General features: G+C 43.7%; 1 protein-coding gene across 1 annotated transcript in view; it reads left to right on the top strand.

Moving 5' to 3' along the window:
• Positions 1-20174, top strand: part of EVA1A (eva-1 homolog A, regulator of programmed cell death) — a 303636-nt gene that overhangs the window by 145050 nt on the left and 138412 nt on the right. The window contains exon 5 of the mRNA XM_043542176.1: positions 14450-14593. Within this exon, the coding sequence (XP_043398111.1) occupies positions 14450-14593 (144 nt within the window). The remainder of the gene's footprint in view (positions 1-14449; positions 14594-20174) is intronic.

The raw sequence follows: 20174 nt of genomic DNA, 5'->3' as shown, positions 1-20174 counted from the left end.
GCACATGCTGAATAGGGATGGACTGATGAATTTGGGACCCTTATATAGGGCTAGATGCATTGAGCAGCAAGATCATTGTCTTGTTACAGTGGCTAGGCAATCAGCTAATGATGTCACTGATTCTACCTTTTAGTTTGATGCCCTGTAGCTCACAACTAGCCACCTGATCAGAAATTCCTGGTTCTATAAGACTTCTTAGAGCCAAGGGGCAGGTTGTTTTCAGATTCCAAATATAGTCCCCAAGCCTGCAAAAACTTACATGTGCTTAACTTTACAGATTGCGAGTAAGTCTCTGCAAGACTTAGGTCTCCAGTACACTTTTTTTTTTATATGAATTAGGTCTCAAGACATACAAGCAAAAAAGGATTTCAGGTTACATTTAATCAAACAAATCTGAATTTAAATATAGTGTCAGTAATCTAGCCTGCAATTGATTCTTTTCTGACACATTTGTAGATGTAAGCAAAATTTTCTTTAAAGGCTACTTTCTCATTTTTGGCTGATTGTGCTCAAGTTTCCTAAATTTCATGACGTGTATGATGAGTAATTCTCTCCCTTTCAATCACGTTTACTTTTCAGCAACAGCTGGCCTTAGTAGCACACCTATTCAGCTCTGAGATATAGACTTCTTACTGTAATTACCTCTCAACTGTGTTCAGTAACTGTATAAATATTAAATGTTAAGTGCAGTTGCACTCAACACAAAGATTCCCTTGCTATCATGCATCTTATATCAACATTTCACTTTTGTTAAAGCCAACAGTTCCGCACAACCAAATGCACTATCAAGGATAGTCACTTTTTCCCACTCAGACATGGAAGTGATTTTTCTGAAATGCTTTTCATTAACAGTCTGTGTCAGCCATTGCCAGAATTAGTCTCTCTTACTCACTGCTTTAAGGAGTGGGAATTTTTTTGCAGGCTTTACCAGGTCTCAGGAGGGGATTTCTATTGTTCTGGTTTCTGCAGCGACAACATCTTAATTGGTTTGTGTCTCTGGAATCTTTTCACTGTCTCCTGGTCTTCCCTTCTCTGTCCTCTGCACTTTTTGATCCCTTCTCATTAGGTATATGCTTTTGTTTTGTTAACCGTTGGTCTTCAGGAATCTCAGTGATGCAGGATTATTTGTGGCTTGGCTTTTTCACTCTTACTTGCAGTTTTAATGGCTTTATAAACTGCTACAAGGAAGAGACACCCAGGGTATTTCTTATATGTATTTCTGTTGCACCCACTACTGTGGCATTTGGGCACCACTATATTTGTAGAGCTATGGCTATATACAAACTAGCTCCCCATTATTATTATTTGTATTACCATAGCGCCTCAGATCCCTGGTCATGGACCAGGGCCCCACTGTGCTAATTGCTGTAAAAACACTGAAGAAAAAGATAGGCCCTGCCCCAAGGAGCTTACAGTCTAAGCATAAGACAAGAGAGAGCGGATGGATAAAGACAGGTTTCAGAGTAACAGCCGTGTTAGTCTGTATCCGCAAAAAGAAAAGGAGGACTTGTGGCACCTTAGAGACTAACCAATTTATTTGAGCATAAGCTTTCGTGAGCTACAGCTCACTTCATTGGATGCATCTGATGAAGTGAGCTGTAGCTCACGAAAGCTTATGCTCAAATAAATTGGTTAGTCTCTAAGGTGCCACAAGTACTCCTTTTCTTTTTGCGGATGGATAAAGACAGACAGATGGGGGAACATGTGGAGATAATAGTGATCAGCATGATAGGCTGTAGTAGGCTCCAGTCTGCTAGCAGAAAATTTAAAGTGATAGAAATTAAATTCCTTTATTAATTTGTCTTTTAGGCTACACCTACACTGTACATCTCTTGCGGCAGTGTGTGGGGCATGTGCAGCTATTCATTGCAGTGAAAATCAGGCTGCATCCACGCTATAGTGTGTTGCTACATGGATAGGCGCTGACTCCGTGGGTGCTGTGGGGCTGGAGCATCCACAAAGGGAAAAATGGTGGGTGTTGACCTGTATCAGTGCCTGCCGGCAGGCCCCACAGATCAGCGCCTCCCCCTCCCTTCCCACGCCTTCTGCCCGCCGCGATCAGCTGTTTCGCGACACACAGGAGGCTCTGGGGTGAGGGGGGGGGAGGGCGGAGGAGCGAGGATGTGGCGTGCTCAGGGGAGGGGGTGGGACTGGGCAGGAAGAGGCAGGGTGGGAGTGGAGTGGGAGTGGAAAGGGGGTGGGGCCTTAGGGGAAGGGGTGGAGTGGGGGCGGGGCCTGGGGCAGAGCCAGGGGTCAAGCACTCTCCGGCACTTTGGAAAGTCAGCAGCTGTGGCTACATGTGTATCTCCGGAGCTGTCTGAGCCTTTCCCTGCTGCCTCCCACTGGCCAGAACCTTTCCCTGCTGCCAGAGTCCTTCACTGGGGTGCAGACAGACTCCTGCAGAAGGGAGCTGCTGGCTAGCTGCAGGGAACTGGTGAAACATTTCCCCACTCCAGGGAGGCCGCAGGACACTGCACTGCTAAAAACAGCAGTATAGACAAGAAGGCACGTCTTTGCGAGTAGAGAACTCTGTAGGGTACATACCTGGGTCCATATCCACAGGATTCAGGAGTGTCTTTATTCACCTAAGCAAGCCTCACCATCTACACTGCTATTTATACCCCCGCTGTGGGGCATGTAGTGTATGTTCTCTACATGCTGCTGAAAGAAGTGTGCAGTGTAGATGTACCCTTACATTGACTTTTAAAGACACGTGCACACTTTAGCTATGTCTTTATACAGTGGGGAAGTAGAAAACATCAGAGATTTGGTGTGTTTACTGGAAGAGATGTGACCAGTGCCCTATGAAGTCATTTTACAAGTTATCATGCCAGCGAAGTCTGCAGCTGTAGCAGGGACCATAAGTAACACTAAGCTTTCTTGGTTTATTTTAACTTTTTATCAAAGCAAAGTTTCAATCAAACGTTACCATACAACATCTTACATTACTTATTCAGGATCAGGTTAATATTTTAAAAGTTTTTTGCGGGGGTTAAACACTGTGTCAGTAACAACTAAAGCAGAATCTTAAAAGAATATGAGGAACTAACAGGGAGTGGGAGATGAACTCCCTTCCCTTTTGTAACATCTCACAGAGAGAGGCAGTTTTGAGTCACTGGTGAGTAAAATGTGAAGGCAGTAAAAATTACTCCACCCCAGTAGCAAGGTTCAAATCACTTTTCCGCTTGAAATCTTTCTCTCTCTCATTGAAGTTTGCTTTTCTCATTTTGGCAGACTTCAGAGCGTATAACCACAATGCTGATTCAGACCTCTCCCAACCTTCTTTGCAGGAACCAGATTTCTTTCCTTGTATTCATCTGACCTCTGACTGCTCCTATCCTACATCCTTGCCTCCCCCTCAAGTCCCTAACCATGTATCTTTAAAAATACTCAGGGCATTCGCAAAACCTCAATCTTGGTGAATGTTCCGTGCTGGAGAGAAATCTTTCTCAGCCCTGTAGTATGCTTTCCACTAGAGATATGTCACTTGTTAATTGGACATCTCTGAAGGGAATATGCCTCTTACATATTTCCTTCCATGTTCACCTCAGAGACAGGAAGCAGAACTAGGAATTTACTGTAGGTTATGATTCTGGATAGAGGCACATTCTTGATTCGTGTACAACAATAAGGCATAAAATCATATTATTTATTAGATGTCTCCACTCAGTTTCCAGTTCCCAATTCCTCACTCTAACATATCCCTTTGGAAGAGAGGGACTTATGCAGTATTGCTCCTTTTTGAGGCCTTTAATTATAATTAATCAATAGATCCTCCTGACAAGTTAAACTCTGGGGTTACTCTGGGTTTTGCAGGATATAGCGCAAATGCAATCTGCTAAGCGTGGGAAAAGAACAATAAATCTTTAAAAGGAAAATGAAATGAGTACTTTGCTTGCTGTGCTGAACACACAATTCAGAGAACATCCCTTTACAGATGGGTGGGGATTGTTTCTAGGGCTTTTATTTATTTATTAATTAACAACTCAGAGATTCTGTGTGATTCCATGTATCAGACAAAGGCATGTTGGACCAATTTACAGCAGGGCCTATGAAGATTTGTGATGCACCTATGAAAGAACAATTATTGCATTGGATCCTGAGTAGGTCCCTACCAAATTCACGGCCCATTTTGGTCAATTTCACGGTCATAAGACTTTTAAAATAGCAAATTTCATGATTTCAGCTATTTAAGCCTGAAATTTCACCATGTTGTAATTGTAGGGGTCCTGATCCAAGAAGGAGTTGGGGCAGGGGTTTCACAAGGTTATTGTAGGGGGTGGGTTGCGGTACTGCTACCCTTACTTCAGAGCTGGGCAGCTGGAGGGCGGCGGCTGCTGGCTGGGAGCCCAGCTCTGACGGCAGAGCCGCCACCAGCAGCAGCGTGGAAGTAAGGACGGCATGGTACGGTATTGCCACCTTTAATTCTGTGCTGCAGCCTGCAGAGCTGGGTGCCTGGCCAACAGCCGCCGCCTTTCGGTCATCCCGTTCTGAAGGCAGCACAGAAGTAAGGGTGGCAAGACTGGGCCCACCCTAAAATAACATTGTGACACCCCTGCAGCTCCCTTTTGGTTCAGGACCCCCAATTTGAGAAACGCTGGTCTCCCCTGTGAGATCTCTGTAGTATAGAGTAAAAGCATACAAAAGACCAGATTTCACGATCCATGACGTTTTTTCATGGCCGAGAATTTGGTAGGGCCCTAATCATGAGCAGCGAAACGTTTCTGCACACACTCCACAATGTTCACATGCTTATGTGCTATAGTGATTTTTTTTTTAAAAGGGAAATTTTCAAAATAAATTAGACGGAAAAAATAATCCCTCACCTAGATTATTAACACTGGGGGGGGAAAAACGACCCCCCACTTTCCACCATTAATGCTGTATCTTTGCTTTTTTTGCATTAGACTCCATTTAGGTAGTGAAATTAGAATAGTAAATTTAATTCATGGAGGATGGGAGAGATCCCAGAGGACTGGAAGAAGGTGCTATATTTGCCCATCTATAAAAAGGGGAATAAAGACAACCGATGGAATTATAGACCAGTCATCTTAACTTCAGTACCCAGAAAGATAATGGAGCAAATAATCAAACAATTCATATGTAAGCACCTAGAAGATAAGGTGATAAGTAACAGTCAGTATGGATTTGTCAAGAACCAATCATGTCAAACCAACCTAATATCCTTCTTTGACAGAGTAACAAGCCTTGTGGATGGGGAGGGGAGCAGTAGATGTGATATAGCTGGACTTTAGTAAGGCTTTTGATACTGTCTCACATGACCTTCTTATAAATATACTGGAGAAATATAGCCTTGACAAACCTACTATAAGATAGGTGCACAACAGGCTGGAAAACCATACTTAGAGAGTAGTGATCAATGGTTCACAAGCGAACTGAAAGGGCATATTGTGTGGGGTCCTGAAGGGATCTATCCTGGGTCCAGTTCTATTCTAGATCTTCATAAATGATTTGGGTAATGGCATAGAGAGTATACTTATGAAGTTTGCAGATGATACCAAGCTGGGAGGACAGGATTAGCATTCAAAGTGATCTGGCAAACTGGAGAAATGGTCTGATGTAAATAGGATTAAATTCAATAGGGAAAAATGCAGAATACTACACTTAGGAAGGAATAATCAGTTGCACTCATACAAAATGAAAATTGACTGCCTGGGAAGGAGTGCTGCAAAAATGGCTCTGGGGGTTATAGTGGATCACAAACTAAATATGAGTCAACAAAGTAACACTGTTGCAAAAAAGTGAACATCCTTCTGGGATATATTAGCAGGAATGTTGTAAGCAAGACATGAAAAGTAATTCTTCCACTCTGCTCAGCACTAATAAGGCCTTAACTGGAGTATTGTGTTCAGTTCTGGGCACCACATTTGGGAAAGATGTGGCCAAACTGGAGAAAGTCCAGAGAAGAGCAGCAAAAATGATTAAAGGTCTAGAAAACATGACCTATGAGGGAAGACTGAAAAAATTGGGTTTGTTTAGTCTGGAAAAGAGAAGACTGAGAGGGGACATGATAACAGTTTTCAAGTACATAAAAGGTTGTTACAAGGAGGAGGGAGAAAAATTTGTTAACTGCTGAGGATAGGACAAGAAGCAATGGGCTTAAATTGCAGCAAGGTCGGTTTAGGTTGGACATTAGGAAAAAATTCCCAACTGTCAGGGTGATAAGCACTGGAATAAATTGCCTAGGGAGGCTGTGGAATCTCCATCATTGGAGATTTTTTAAGAGCAGGTAAGACAAACACCTGTCAGGAATGGTCTAGATAATATAGTCCTGCCATGAGTGCAGAGGGCTGAACTAGATGACCTCTTGAGATCCCTTCCAGTCCTATGATTCTGTGTCTTCACCTAGCACACTGTGGAATTCAGTGCCATGGAATTCTGTGAAGGCAAAAGTATAAATGAGTTGAATTAGATAAGTTCATGGAGTTTAGGTCCACAAATGTGTATTAGCAAAGATGGACAACGAGCTGATCCCATACTTCAGGTGTCCCTAAACCTCAAACTGCCATAAGCTAGGATTGGACTACAGGGGTTGGATCACTGGATAATTGCCCTGTTCTGTTCATTCCCTCTGAAGCATCTGGCACTGGCCACTGTGAGAGGACAGGATACTGCGGTAGGTGGACCATTGGTCTGACCCAGTATGGCTGTTCTTATGTAGGTGACAGTATCCCTTGAAACCCTGACTGTCTTTCTGGATCTGCCGGATTCTGGTTACCCTTTTAGAAATGGATGCTGGTTAGCTGTTGTACCAAGGGGAAATTAAAATGTGTGGCAATGAATAACCAAAGTACCTGCTTTAAGTAAATGAGGATGTGACTAATAGAGACTGGCTTACATTTGGAATTTTTGCCAAGGGAGGCAGTAAAGGAACAATCATGATAGCAAGGAGCTTTAAATAAACGAAAATACATTAGTTGCAGCGAGTCTGATAATAAGGCCACTGCATTATTGAGACTGATTCAAGTCTTCACAGTTTTAAAACCACTTCAGTGCTGTGTGTGTGATGCTCACATATAGTAAAATACTTCCTCATAGCATTGTGGCTTCACTAGTCAAACCTGACATTTGATTAGAGTTTTACCAGCTCAGAGGTTAGGCTGATTAAGAGAGAGCAGATCCTGAGGGTTATATCGGCCTAGCAACTCTTTAACACCGAATGCAACCGGTAGGATGAATTATCTGGTGAGAGCTCAGATTAAGAACTGTGAAAGGAAACTCTGCAGCAGGAGAGTTTGAGGGGATAATATGACAATGACTAATGCAAAAAGTAATTCAACAACAGCGGTCCTCTTTCCAATCCTTCAGCTGTAAAATGGTGGCAGAAGCAGGCAAAAAACCAAACCAGTCCCAAAGGCTTGATGAGTTAAATGATTGAGTCCAGAGCACAATAGAATGGCTAGCAAACTCATTTTATACGCAGAGCAATTTCACGTTTAGCAATTTCACTGGAACTGAAGTAGCAAGCTGCATATCTGCAATGCACAGAAACAATTCAGGACTGCTCTGAAAACAGAGGCTTACTCTGTTTGTCCTGTGTAAGTGGGGTCTGTTTGAATAACTATCCAATGTAACAGCCTAAAGTGCTTTTACACTGCAATAAGATTTGATCTACATTATCTATGGGTGGGATTTAAAAGGCTCTCAGCATTGACGGAACTCAGTTCCTCAGTAACTGACCTCAGTGGAAGCAGTTAGGCCAACGCTAAATGCATTTGAAAATCTCATGCTGTATTTTTAGATTTCTAAAATGTGCCCAGTTACACATCTCTGGACACATGTATGTTATTTAACATAACAAACACTAACATAGAACAAGAGAAAAACCAGACATTCCCCCAAATTAACACACTGCCTTCCTCCATCCAAACTACTACCCTGTCCCTCCCACACCTGTAGGCAAGAGCTGCTGGGAAAACACACCCACCTTTCTTCTCCCACTACAGAAGTGAAGAAAGTAGTTTTCCTATTTTGCATTCTAGTAGCACTTCAAGATCAGGGTCTGGGAGCCATGAAGAAGTTTGGGTCTGGAGTCTATGGGCAATCTGGACTCTGAATATTTTGCAGTGCAATCTTGATTTTATGCCACCATGTTGTAGAAGAACACAGCGCTCTACAATAGTACACCACCCCCCACCCCACTCTCCTGCTGGTATTAGCTCATCTTAAGTGATCACTCTCCTTACAGTGTGTATGATAACACCCATTTTTTCATGTTCTGTGTGTATATAAATCTCCTCACTGTATTTTCCACTGAATGCATCCGATGAAGTGAGCTGTAGCTCCCGAAAGCTTATGCTCAAATAAATTGGTTAGTCTCTAAAGTGCCACTAGTACTCCTTTTCTTTTTGTGAATACAGACTAACACGGCTGCTACTCTGAAACCTGTACAATAGTTGTCATCTTGCTGTGAAGCTAATTCTGCACAGCCCACATGCTAGGGAGTGGACTGACACCAGTTTCCTGTCCCTCGATCTTTGAGGATGGGCTACCAGCCCGTGTAGTCTTCTGAAATGACACACACTCACACTCACACTCACACTCTCTCTCTCTCTCCCCTTATGGGAGTGTATTACAGGTTCTCCCGCTAGGCCAGTTTGCAGTCTGTGTCTGTTACAGCCCTAATTAAACAGCCTTGGCTCATTTGCTCAAGTTGTAGCAGCTTATGCTTTTAGCTCCATGGGTTCCTTGTTCAATCCCCGATGTATTTGTTGGCCAGGATAGCGGTCGTCACACTTGCAGTAAACCTGTAACCTCAGAACTGATGATCTGTTTGGCTGGTTTGAACCTCAAATGCGTCTTATCCTTTTCCTGAACCATTCAGCTAGATCTCCTCAAGATCCACATTTCTGGCTTTTATTAGTTTAAAATTGTGCTAAGTGGGATAGCCGCCGTGAGCTACACATCTCCTTCCCAAGAGCAGCCAGTGTATCTTTCTGATAAGACAAGTAGGTAACATATTGAAAGTGCACACATGCCATTTTATTGGTGAAAATGGTGGTTCATTTATTTCTCACTGTGTGGAGATCTCAAGATGAATTCCAAACTAAGTCCTATTTAATAAATAGAGGATTTTTTGAGCCTCAGTGCCAGAGGGTGCTTAATAAGAGTGATCTCCTCTGCAGATTTCGCTGAACCAATGCCAGAAATAGCTTTCTTAATATTTCCACTATAGAATTTGTGTAATTTGAAAACAAGCCCCAGGTATTTTGGGATCTCTGCATTACTCTCTGCATGCACCACATCATGCAACTCAACTTGAGCGTTTTGAACATTTTTACAGTGATGCTCCTGGGACCCAAGTGTAAAAAGAAAAAATCAGAAATCACTTCTACAGCTCTGAACATCATGGAGACTCCATGATTTATGAGAGTGTTGTAATCTCATACATCACCCTGCTGTCTCTCAGACGTGTTATTGACATCTTCACTGTCAGTTAACAAGGAACTAAAGACTCTAGATTATGACATTTTGACATTCAGCTGAATGGCCTCCTTATCACCAGCGCTTTGAAGTGTTTGATGGAGCTGGCCCTGTTTGGAGGGTCTGATGGCTCGCTGGCATTTTTTCATTCAATGTGTAATGCAGGGGATTGGCACCTGGATGATTTCTCACCTTGTTGCTTCTGTGAGCACCTGAACCATTCCTGTTTTAACTGCATAACAAGTTTATGATAATTCTATCCACTTCGTAGTAGTAGAAAACAATCTTCCCAGTAAACATTTTGCCAAATTTGCAGTGGAGTCATTGAGCCAAATTCTGTTCTCAATGATACTGGTGTAAATCTGAAGTAATTCCATTAATTCCAAGAGAATTGCCCTACCTTTACAGTTACATAAATGGGAACAGAATTTGTGATATTCTGTGTGCTCTTGACCCTATTGAAGTCAGTGGAAGTTTTTCCAGAACTTGCAGCCTGGATGAGGGCTAAAATGGCTTTAGCCACCCTTGCAATCATGGCCTGCTGTGGGGGTTGGAAAAGCTCCCAGCATAATTTAGGCAGCTCTGGAGGCCTGTCTGAATTAAGTCAACCTTCCAGGACTGCCCTCTGGGCTGCAGTGCTACACAGAATCTCCACATTGCTGGGTGCTGCATTCCCAACACACCCATTCTGCTCACCAGTCATGCCTACGGCATGCTTCGTATGCACGTGGGCTTGCAAGTGGGTCCTTGAAAGACAACCTTACAGCTGTCTTCTTCAGTTTCTGCAATGGGGGAACCTTTCCCCCATTGGAATTGTGGTGTTTAGAACCCTTTTATGCTGCTCTGGCCCCTTTTAACGAGTGTATATTGGCTGGAGAGGGGTACGGACTTCATCGAAGGTGCTTAATAAAGAAATAAGGAGGCGAGGTCTCTTCCCTGAGGAATCTACAATCAAAATGGCACACTGGTTCCATGGAGTGTTAAAATACAGAGATCAGTGTAAAGACCTGATCTTGCAAATGGAGACCTTCAGGTACATCTTCGTAGCTGCCCAAAGTCTCATTGAAGTCAATTATGTGGGTGCAAGTGTCAGCCTGCTTGGATCTGCTTTGCAGGAGAGAGGCCCTAAATAACAGGGAAGATGGTGGTGGTGCCTGGAAATGGAGGTGAGATGTACATGTAAGAAAGCAGGCAGCAGTCTCTTCTATGTGCAGGAATCTGAAGGGCTGGGACGCAAAGAGGCAGCACAGTATTGTAAGGTGTAGGGGAGAGGATGTAGCTTGTCTGACAAAGTTCCTCCTCTATCTTGGTGGGTCTTGCGCTTATTGGCGTATTTGCTCACCTTGGAGCTTCATGGCAGCCCTCAGTTTGGCCGTTTTTGTGAACCCACAGTCCAGGTCAACTCCTCCTGTGTCTGACCAGATGTTGGGAGGATTTGGGGGGAACCCAGGCCCGCCCTCTACTCCAGTTACCAGCCCAGGGCCCTGTGGAATGCAGCTGTGTAGAGTGCCTCCTGGAACAGCTGTGTGACAGCTATGACTCCCTGGGCTACTTCCCCATGGCCTCCTCCCAACACCTTCTTTATCCTCACCATAGGACCTTCCTCCTGGTGTCTGATAATGCTTGTACACCTCAGTCCTCCAACAGTCCACGTTCTCACTCTCAGCTCCTAGTGCCTCTTGCTCCCACATGCGCACCAGAAACTGAAGTGAGCTCCTTTTTAAAACCCAGGTGCCCTGATTAGCCTGCCTTAATTGATTCTAACAGCTTCTTGATTGGCTGCAGGTGTTCTAATCAGCTTGTTTGTCTTAATTGTCTCCAGAAGGTTCCTGATTGTTCTGGAACCTTTCCTGTTACTTTACCCAGGGAAAAGGGACCTACTTAACCTGGGGCTAATATATCTGCCTTCTATTACTCTACAAGAGCTTGAAGAAGGATCGGCCCGACTTCTGAGGCACCCCATGGCAAGTCCGAGAACCCCCCGCCGGGCCTGGCTGCCCCCGCCGCCCCGGTGTCCCCTGCTTCCCGCTTGGGGCCCATGTAGCTCCGTTGAGCCGCCTGAGGCGATGCTAGACCCATGGCCCTGCCTGGCCTTGGCCACACCCTGATGCCCCGGTGATGGGCACCACCCCAGCACTGCAATAAAACCCCAACGTGCCACTCAAATAAATAAATAAATAAATATATAAAAATTACTCTCCTGTAGCCACCTGGCCCGACCCTGTCACACTTGTTACAGCTTATTCTTACCAGCATGTATTCGAAAGGGAGAGTACCTTCAGTAGTGCATGCACCTTGTGGTAACAGTAATGGGAGCTGCATGGCTAATTCTCCACACTCCCACCGAGGTGGCGTTGCTCCTGAGTAGGGAGCATTGGAACATTGACTGACTGTCCTGCATGAGAACAATAACAAATTCAAGGAGTAGACACTCCCCATGTAAGCTGCACAGGGCTTATATCGTTTTATTGGCTGTATGACAAAGGACTAAAGCAGGATTGCTGCCTTCCAGATGTTCCAATGGGGACCTCTGGCACTCAAAGGAAAAATTGCCTACAGAAGCTTGGGGGTTTCAGTATGAAAATCCTGACCTGTAGCCCTGTTCTTTTGTCATGCACAGCATGCAAAATAAAATGTCACCTTTGATTTCAGAATAAAGACATGACGCCCTCTGCTGGGTTTTGTATTCTGAATTCTCACCTGTCAGTCATGGCTCTCACTGGTTCAGCTCTAACATTCCATTTCTTCTAGGTTCATTTTCTGCCTCCTGGTTAGTTACTGAGATAGTGTTGTGTAATGAGCAGAGCTCAGACGTAGGAGTCAGAAATCTTGAGTCCTATTCCTGGCTTTGTTGCTGGGCAATCTGAGGCAGTTTTTGCCTCAGTTTCTCCATCTTTAAAATAGGGATAGTTCTTGAATATTACACTTGAGCTGCATAGACGAGAGTGTCATGGTGCTTCATGAGTGTTTATACAGTGCCTCGAAGTTTGGAATTCTGTAGAATATACATTCTTATTATTTATTAATGTGATACCTATGAGCTCAGGTAACTAGATGATTAGGAATTATGGCAATATCTGCAGATATTACCCCCACCTTCTACATATCTCTGTATTATTGCTTTTAAAAATAACTTAATGTCTGAGAAATTTCTTTTATTCTATTTGTCCGTATTCATATAGTTAATACCGAATATCACCATGAGACCCAAAACACAGTTCAGTGTTTAGGTTTGTGAAAGTCATTTTCACCTTAGTTCATGAAAGCAACAGTGAACATCCTGATTTAAAATAATAGTTGGCTGAATATTCACCTTGTTGTTTTGCATATTCAAAATGTATCCAGGTGACTGGGTTAGTCAAATAGGCCCAGCATTTCCAGCCACACTGGATAATTGCTGAATCTAAGCAGAACTAAAAGTTTAATTATTTTGGTCTTTAAATAGACATAGGGCTTCTCTGAACTACAGAGCGCTGAAGCTATGCCACTGTAACTCTGTAGTGTAGACGCATTCTACAGCAATGGAAAAGATTTATCCATCGCTGAAGGAACTCCACCTCACTGAGCAGCAGTAGCGAGGTAGACGGAAGCAGTCTTCCATTGACCCGAGCCATGTCTACAGCAGGAATTAGGTTGGCATAGCTACAGTGCTCCGGGGTGTCAATTTTTGGCCTGGTCTACACTAAAAATGTACATAGACATAGCTACATACCTTGAGCACTATCGCTATGTCGACCTAACCACTGGTGTTGATGCGGCGTGGTTGATGGAAGCTGCTTGGGAGGTGGGGGGTGATGGAAAAACCCCTTCTGTCACAAATGCGTTTACACTGCGAAGTTACAGCGGCCTGCTGCAGTGTCGCAGCTCTGCCTTTGTAGCCCCACATAATGTAAACAAGCCCTATCACACCCGCCTGAGCAATGTAGCTATGTGGATCTAAATTTTTAGTGTACGCCCGGCCATAGTCAGGGTAAAAGTCTGGCCCCCTGTTAAGACAAATGTGGGAGTTCTCAGCTCTTCGGGTTCTATTGTTCCAGCCTGGAAGGTTACAGACTTCCAACAACAGTGCTCTGAATGACATAGTCCATGGTATTTTCACAATCTGAAGGTTTGGAGATTTGGAAAACTACCCCAACTCCCCCCACAAACAAAAAACATCAACCAGCCAACTAAAATAAACTAGTGAAAGCAGGGCCCCAAGCAGAGTTTCCATGTTCACCCTTTCAAAAAGGTGGAGAACCAGAGGCACCATTAAGTCTACTGGGGAGTTCGCTATTGCTATTGATATGGAAGGCACTCAGATTCTACTGTCATGGGAATGCCATTATAAAAACTGAACATAGATACATGGGAATTCCACAAGATGATCCAAAGTCCTTAGAATTCATGTGCATTCTGGTCATGTGACATTCTCTTAGGTTAGCCTATAGGGTGGCATGTGTCTGTAGTGGATTTAGCACTGAACTGTCCCTTAGGAGACCTGGAGTCCATTCTCAGAGCTGCCACTGCTCTGCTGAATGATGTTGGGCAAGCCACTTCATATATCTTATGCCTCAGTTTCCCCATCTGTAAAATGGGGATAACAACACTGACCTCCTTTGTAAAATGCTTTGAGATCTGTAGAAGAAAAGTGGTCTGTAAGATCTAGGTATTATTATTATTTCTTTTGTGGGTCATTTTTTCCCCTCTGAAAACAAACCTGCCTCATTTGCCTCATAACCTTGCCTCATAACCTTGTTTATGTCAATGAGGAAGAAGGTTCCTGGTCTCTTTCCCCCTCCAGCCTGCAGTAGTTTGGTCACCTCTTATCTAGCCCATGATTTTGAACTGATGAGTTTAAAGTTGTATTCTCTTCATGGTGCAGGCTTGGAGGCCTTGAAATATTTCACGTCAATGTCAAAGTGCTGATCTGTTGTTCCTAGCCTACATTTGATAGGTTTTCTCCCAAAGGTTCTGACAAGGATGGCGTGCATTCAGAACAGTTACCTATCTTTTTCCCTTTCAGAGTGTCAGTCAGCCACAGCTCTCCAGCTCATGACCAGACGCTGCCATGGAAAAAGAAGCTGCAGTGTATATGCCAGCACCTATGAATTCAGTGATCCTTGTTACCCAGGTGTCCACAAGCACCTCAATGTAATCTACACCTGTGGTAAGCTTCTTTAACGTTCATTTGGGAAACATGCTGGTTCAGAGATGACCTGTACCTGCTGATGGTGGGGGGAGGGGCACAAGTAAGGGCAGAGTGAGGGCAGCGGCTTCAGCAGATGTTACTGAGCATGCTCAGTCCGTGTAAGCATGCTTAGTACAAGCGAAGCAGTTATATCTGAGAGGGCACGTGACCCCCATGTGCCCTCTCCCTGCGTTGCCTTTGTTCTGGCTCATGAACTAAGAGGTCAACCTATTGTGGCAATGCATGGAAGTTTGTCATTCATCAAGCTGATTGTGCAGTGTATGGCAACTCTGTTTGGGAATGTAGACTAACTAGGGGCCTGGCAGCCTCTGTGAATGGCTTAATGCTGAGTTCTTCCTGTCAGCAGGTTGATATGAAAAGCAGAATTTATGGAATGAATGTTGTTTAATTCATCCATCACCATCCCACTGTATGAGCTTTGGTAAAGGGATAACTGTGCTGATGCTCCCATTCTGAGTGGAGACACTGGTATATTGTTGTATTTGCTTGCAACAAGATTTTGGTCTCTGGTTCTCAGTTTCTATCATTTTAAACAAAAATATTAGCACCCACCGAGTTAATGGAAAAACACCCCAAGATTTGTTTGATGTTATTTGCTAGCCAAAGTAGTGTGATCAGCGGTAACTGTTACATATACTCTATATGGTTCCGTGTGTCATAGTATTAGATGTACATTGTGGTTCTACTTAATCAGGCATCAGGGTTTTGCAGTAGAGCAATAACTATTCCTCTCAAAGCAGCATCTGGTCCATCTTTGTTCAGTGATGAAATTTTACTGATTTATAACATTTGGGAATGATTTGTGTAGGGGCATTTGCTAAGGGAGGTTGTTTATAAGTCTGTTGCTTCCTTTGGCAGTAGCGGACAAGGAAGTGTATTTTGAACGGAGGTAGCAGAAGCAGAGTGGATGTTGACACAGCTCTGTGAATTTACCAACTGGGGAGTGCCCTGTGACTGTATTAGCTATTTTAGAGACCAGCAGGGAAAGGCTTCTTATTTTGATGGAATAGAGTCTGATGTGATGGAACAAACACAATTGGAAATCCAAATACAAACCAAAATGAACCCAGGAGATGCACTTCCAACTGGAAATCTCTTCCTGATGCACATGCCACATTGCTGGGCCCCTGCATTATGGGCCTGATCCAAAGCACACTAGCGTCACTGGGAGTCTTCCTTTTTAACAAGCTTCGGATCAGATCCTGTATTCCCAGTTGCTAGTCACTGTGACAGGTTGCCCCTTTTAAGATACCACCTGCTGTCCTGAGATACTACTGAGCCCGCTTGTTTTGCCAGCATGGGCCCCCTTTTTATCTGTCTTGCTGAGTCAGGCTCTTAAGTTTCCTCCAGCACACACACAGACAGGGCCACACCCAACTGCAGAATGACATAGACACTGAGATCAGCTCTGGGAAGACTCAGGTTAAGGGACTTGCCCCAGCACTCAGGTGTCCACCTGCCTTGGAGTGCAGACCCGAAGGTATATTGTCTTGTGCTGTAGAGAAATCTATACAATGCAAGCTCATAAATTCACCCCCTCCCTCAAGATATACACAACTTCTTGTCCCCTCCCAAGTTAGAAATTACAGAAACTGGGTTTAATAATAAACAAAACAAATTTATTAACTATAAAAGGTAGATTTTAAGTAGTTAAAGAGAGAGCCAACAGAACAAAGCAGATTACTAAGCAAATAAAACAAAACACGCAAACTAAGCTTGATTCATTAAAGAAACAGGTTACAAAATATAATTTCTCACCCTGAATGTTGAATTAGGCAGGATGCAGAGTTTCTGTAGTTCAGCGTTGCAGTTATTTCTTCTTACAGACTGGACCCCTGTCTCAGTCTGGACTCACCCCTGCCTTTCCCTTCAGTTTAGTTCCTTTGTCCATTCGGGTTCTTTCAGAAGTCCTTCTTCTTGGGTAGGCAATGGAGGAGAGTCCCATTTGCCTTTCTCCCCACCCTTAAATAAGATTTACTTAAGGTGGGAATCCTTTTTTCCCCAAACTTGACGCCCCTTCCCTTTTAGTGAAAAGTTACAAGAAGTCCAAGATAATGTTTAGTATCAGGTGATAAGACCACCTGACCTAGTAGCACAAGTATTAGCAACTACTAGGCACAACTACTGGAGATGATGGCATAGTGGTCTAAATGTCCGGTTGGAACTCTAGATTCCTTAGGGCCGACACAGCCTCTCACATGACTGAGGTGATCAGTTGGATGTTATGCAGTTTGTTGTGTGTAGGTCTTTCAGATGAACTCTTAAAAATCTGGGAGCCTGTTTTCTCTATGTAACTGTTAAATAACCCTTGGTACTTTTTGTAAAAGCAGATATTTGCCCAGGAGCCCTTCACTAAAATCTCCTCATCCTGCATTTGTGTGCTTTGGCTACTGCCCTTAACGAAGAGCTCGCTGCATATCCATACTGTTGCATGTGTCCATAGTTTGTGAAGCACTTTAGGATCTTTCTGGGTGAAAAATGTTACAGAAGTATAAATGATTAGGGTTTTAAGCTAGGCTAAAATATAGTATAATCATTTCCTGTCACAATAGGATGACCAGATGTCCTGATTTTATAGGGACAGTCCTGATTTTTGGGTCTTTTTCTTATATAGGTCCCTATTACCCCCCGCCCCGTCCCGATTTTTCACATTTGCTGTCTGGTCACCCTAGGTCACAATGACATAAACGGGATGAAATTCAATAAGGACATTTGCAAAGTACTACACTAAGGAAGGATCATCAGTTACACCAATACAAAATGGCAATTGACTACCTAGGAAGGAGTACTGCAGAAAAGAATCTGGGGTGATAGTGGATCACAAACTAAATATGAGTCAACAATGTAATATTATTGCAACAAAAAAGCTAACAACGTTCTGGGATGTTGTAAGCAAGACACAAGAAGTAATTCTTCCACTTTACTCAGCACTGACAAGACCTGCAGTATTGTGTCCAGTTCTGGGCACCACACTTTGTGAAAGATGTGGACAAATTGGAGAAAGTCCAGAGGAGAGCAACAAAAATGATTTAAAGGTCTAGAAAACATGACCTACGCGGAAAGATTGAAAAAACTTGCTTTGTTTAGTCTGGAGAAGAGAAGACTGAGGAGGCATATAATAATAGTCTTTCAGTACGTAAAAGGTTGTTATAAAGAGGAGCGTGATAAATTGTTCTCCTTAATCACTGAGGACAGGACAAGAAATAATGGGCTTAAATTGCAGGAAGGGAGATTTAGGTTAGACATTAGGGAAAACTTCCTAACTGTCAGGATAGTTAAGCACTAGAACAAATTGCCTTGTGGAATCTCCATCACTGGAGTTTTTTAAGAACAGGTTAGACAAACACCCATCAGGCATGGTCTAGATAATACTTAGTCCTGCCTCAGTGCAGGGGACTGGACTAGATGTCCTAGATGACCTTTCCATCCTACATTTCTATGATGGAATCCTTTGTTTGGGCCAAAGAGGATACATGGCAGGATACAAGCTGTGACTCAGGCAAAACTCGAGTTTGACTTCACAAGGAGTTTTGCCTGAGTGAATATTGGGTGGGGAGGGACTTCAGGGTTTGGCTTTTAGTGATGATGCATGTCATGCTGCACTGCTGTGTGTGATCCTGCAGCCTGAACTCTGTCACTCTTCCTGCTCATCCACTGAATGAGGCGGGGGCAGTCCTGTGCCAACGGTGCTGTGGAGCCACTGACCTGCTCCAGAGGGGACTGTGGAACTGAGCATGTTGATATAAAGGTTGGGATGGGCGTGCGGGTGGAATATCATATTACTGAGACATTTCTCTCTGAACAAACTTCAGTAGCTTTGATGACAGGTCAGCCAGGTTTGGCTCTGGTTCCAGAGCTTGGGGAGAGCTGAACGGAGAGGAATGTCTCCTGCTTTTAGCAATTCCTGAAAAACCTGCCAAGGGACTAACTGATGGAGTAACCAAAGGGTGACAATGACTATAGGCACCAAACAAATGGTACGGTGGGGTTATTGGCAGAAACCTCGGCCTCCTCTTTGCTGTTGCAAGGTTTGTGATAGATAATATTGTAACCTGGAATATGCTACATGGAACAAACCTGTGCTGCCAGAACTGGGGAAGTGAGGCGACGTAATAGGGAGAGCCCTGTGAAATGTTTTCTTTTTTATAATTTTTTGTTTTCTTGTTTGGGAATTTTGTGTTATTTCATTTTATCCACATGTGGGGGTGAGTGGGGTTGAGGTTGGCTCCTGTCACCAGTGTGAGCCTGTCTTACACTCAGCCTCCCGTAGTGGCTCCTGTCCCGCAGGGCTGGGCTGACTCCCTGCTCTGAGTGTTGCAACCTGGCGCATGGTGTTACAGCACTGCTCAGGTTTGGCCCAGTTGTCGCCCCCATCATGATGACAGAGTGGGAGCTGGGTCAAACCTGAGTGGTGCTGCAACCCCGAGTGCCAGGTTGCAATACCCAGTGTGGGGAGCTGGGCCCAGCCCCGCGGGACGGGAGCTGCGAAGTTGCTGCTGCGGGGGGAGTTTTTGTTTTATTCCATTTTATGTTTTTTCATTTTATTTCATGTTATTTCATATTTGCAATAAACACAGGGCTCTACTAATAATGGTTTCCCATCGCTGACATCTCTGGCTTGCGATTCTGTGATGATCACACCCACTGCTACAAAATCCTCCCAGCCCCAGCGTTTATACACGCTCTCCTCTAAATTGTCCATGGGAGGTTTTCCATTGAGTTCCAAGGCAGCAGAGTCCAATTCATATTCTAAAGATGGGGCAAAACAGGTGTGGTATTGGGAAATGCGCTTTAAGTTCCCAGAAAGGAAGTCTGGGGGAGGAGCATTGCAGAATCCCATGTTCTGATTCACAGACACAATGGGATCTGCATCACTAAATAAAGAGGATCTCTTTCAAATATTTTTGGCCCAGAGTGATCATTGAACATCATCACAGGTACCTTTAGTTTTTTTTAAACAGCAGGTCATGGAAGTTCAACCCAGCTACTATACTGGCTTTAGACCATTCTCCAGTTCCATATTTTATTGTTAAATTCCTCTTAGGCATCTAGAGTTATGCTGATTGAATCTGGTTTCAAGTTGTAAGTTAATAATTACAGGTTTCATCTAACTTGCTGTTTAACTCAAGTTTTCATCCCTGCTTGAGTAGTTTATTGTTGTTATTCCAGCCGTCAGGAGGGTCCTGTATTATCTCGGGTCAGCATAATAGGATCATTTCTCAGTCCTCTGAGTATCATGTTATATCCTTTGCGTTTTGTATGAAACTCCTATAGGCATAACTTAGCTGCAATGGAAATAGTACAAGTTATCTTGTATGTAGAAGATGACTGAAACAAGCAAGTAATTGGCAGTCTGATTAGATAGTGATCTCCCATGTACATTAGGATTCCATTAGCCGAGTCAGGGAACAGATGAAAATCCTCCAACATAAAAACATTCCAAACCTGAAAACCGGTAAGACTGAAATATTAAAGTTTGGTTCAGTGCCAGGTTTAGATAATGGTACAGTGTGGAAGGTGGGTTTTCCCAGTGTGCAGC

This window comes from Chelonia mydas, chromosome 3 (genome assembly GCF_015237465.2).
Source record: "Chelonia mydas isolate rCheMyd1 chromosome 3, rCheMyd1.pri.v2, whole genome shotgun sequence".
Taxonomy (NCBI): Eukaryota; Metazoa; Chordata; order Testudines; family Cheloniidae; genus Chelonia; species Chelonia mydas.
Note: the sequence above shows the minus strand (reverse complement) of the source record. Positions and strands in the feature narration are given on the sequence as shown.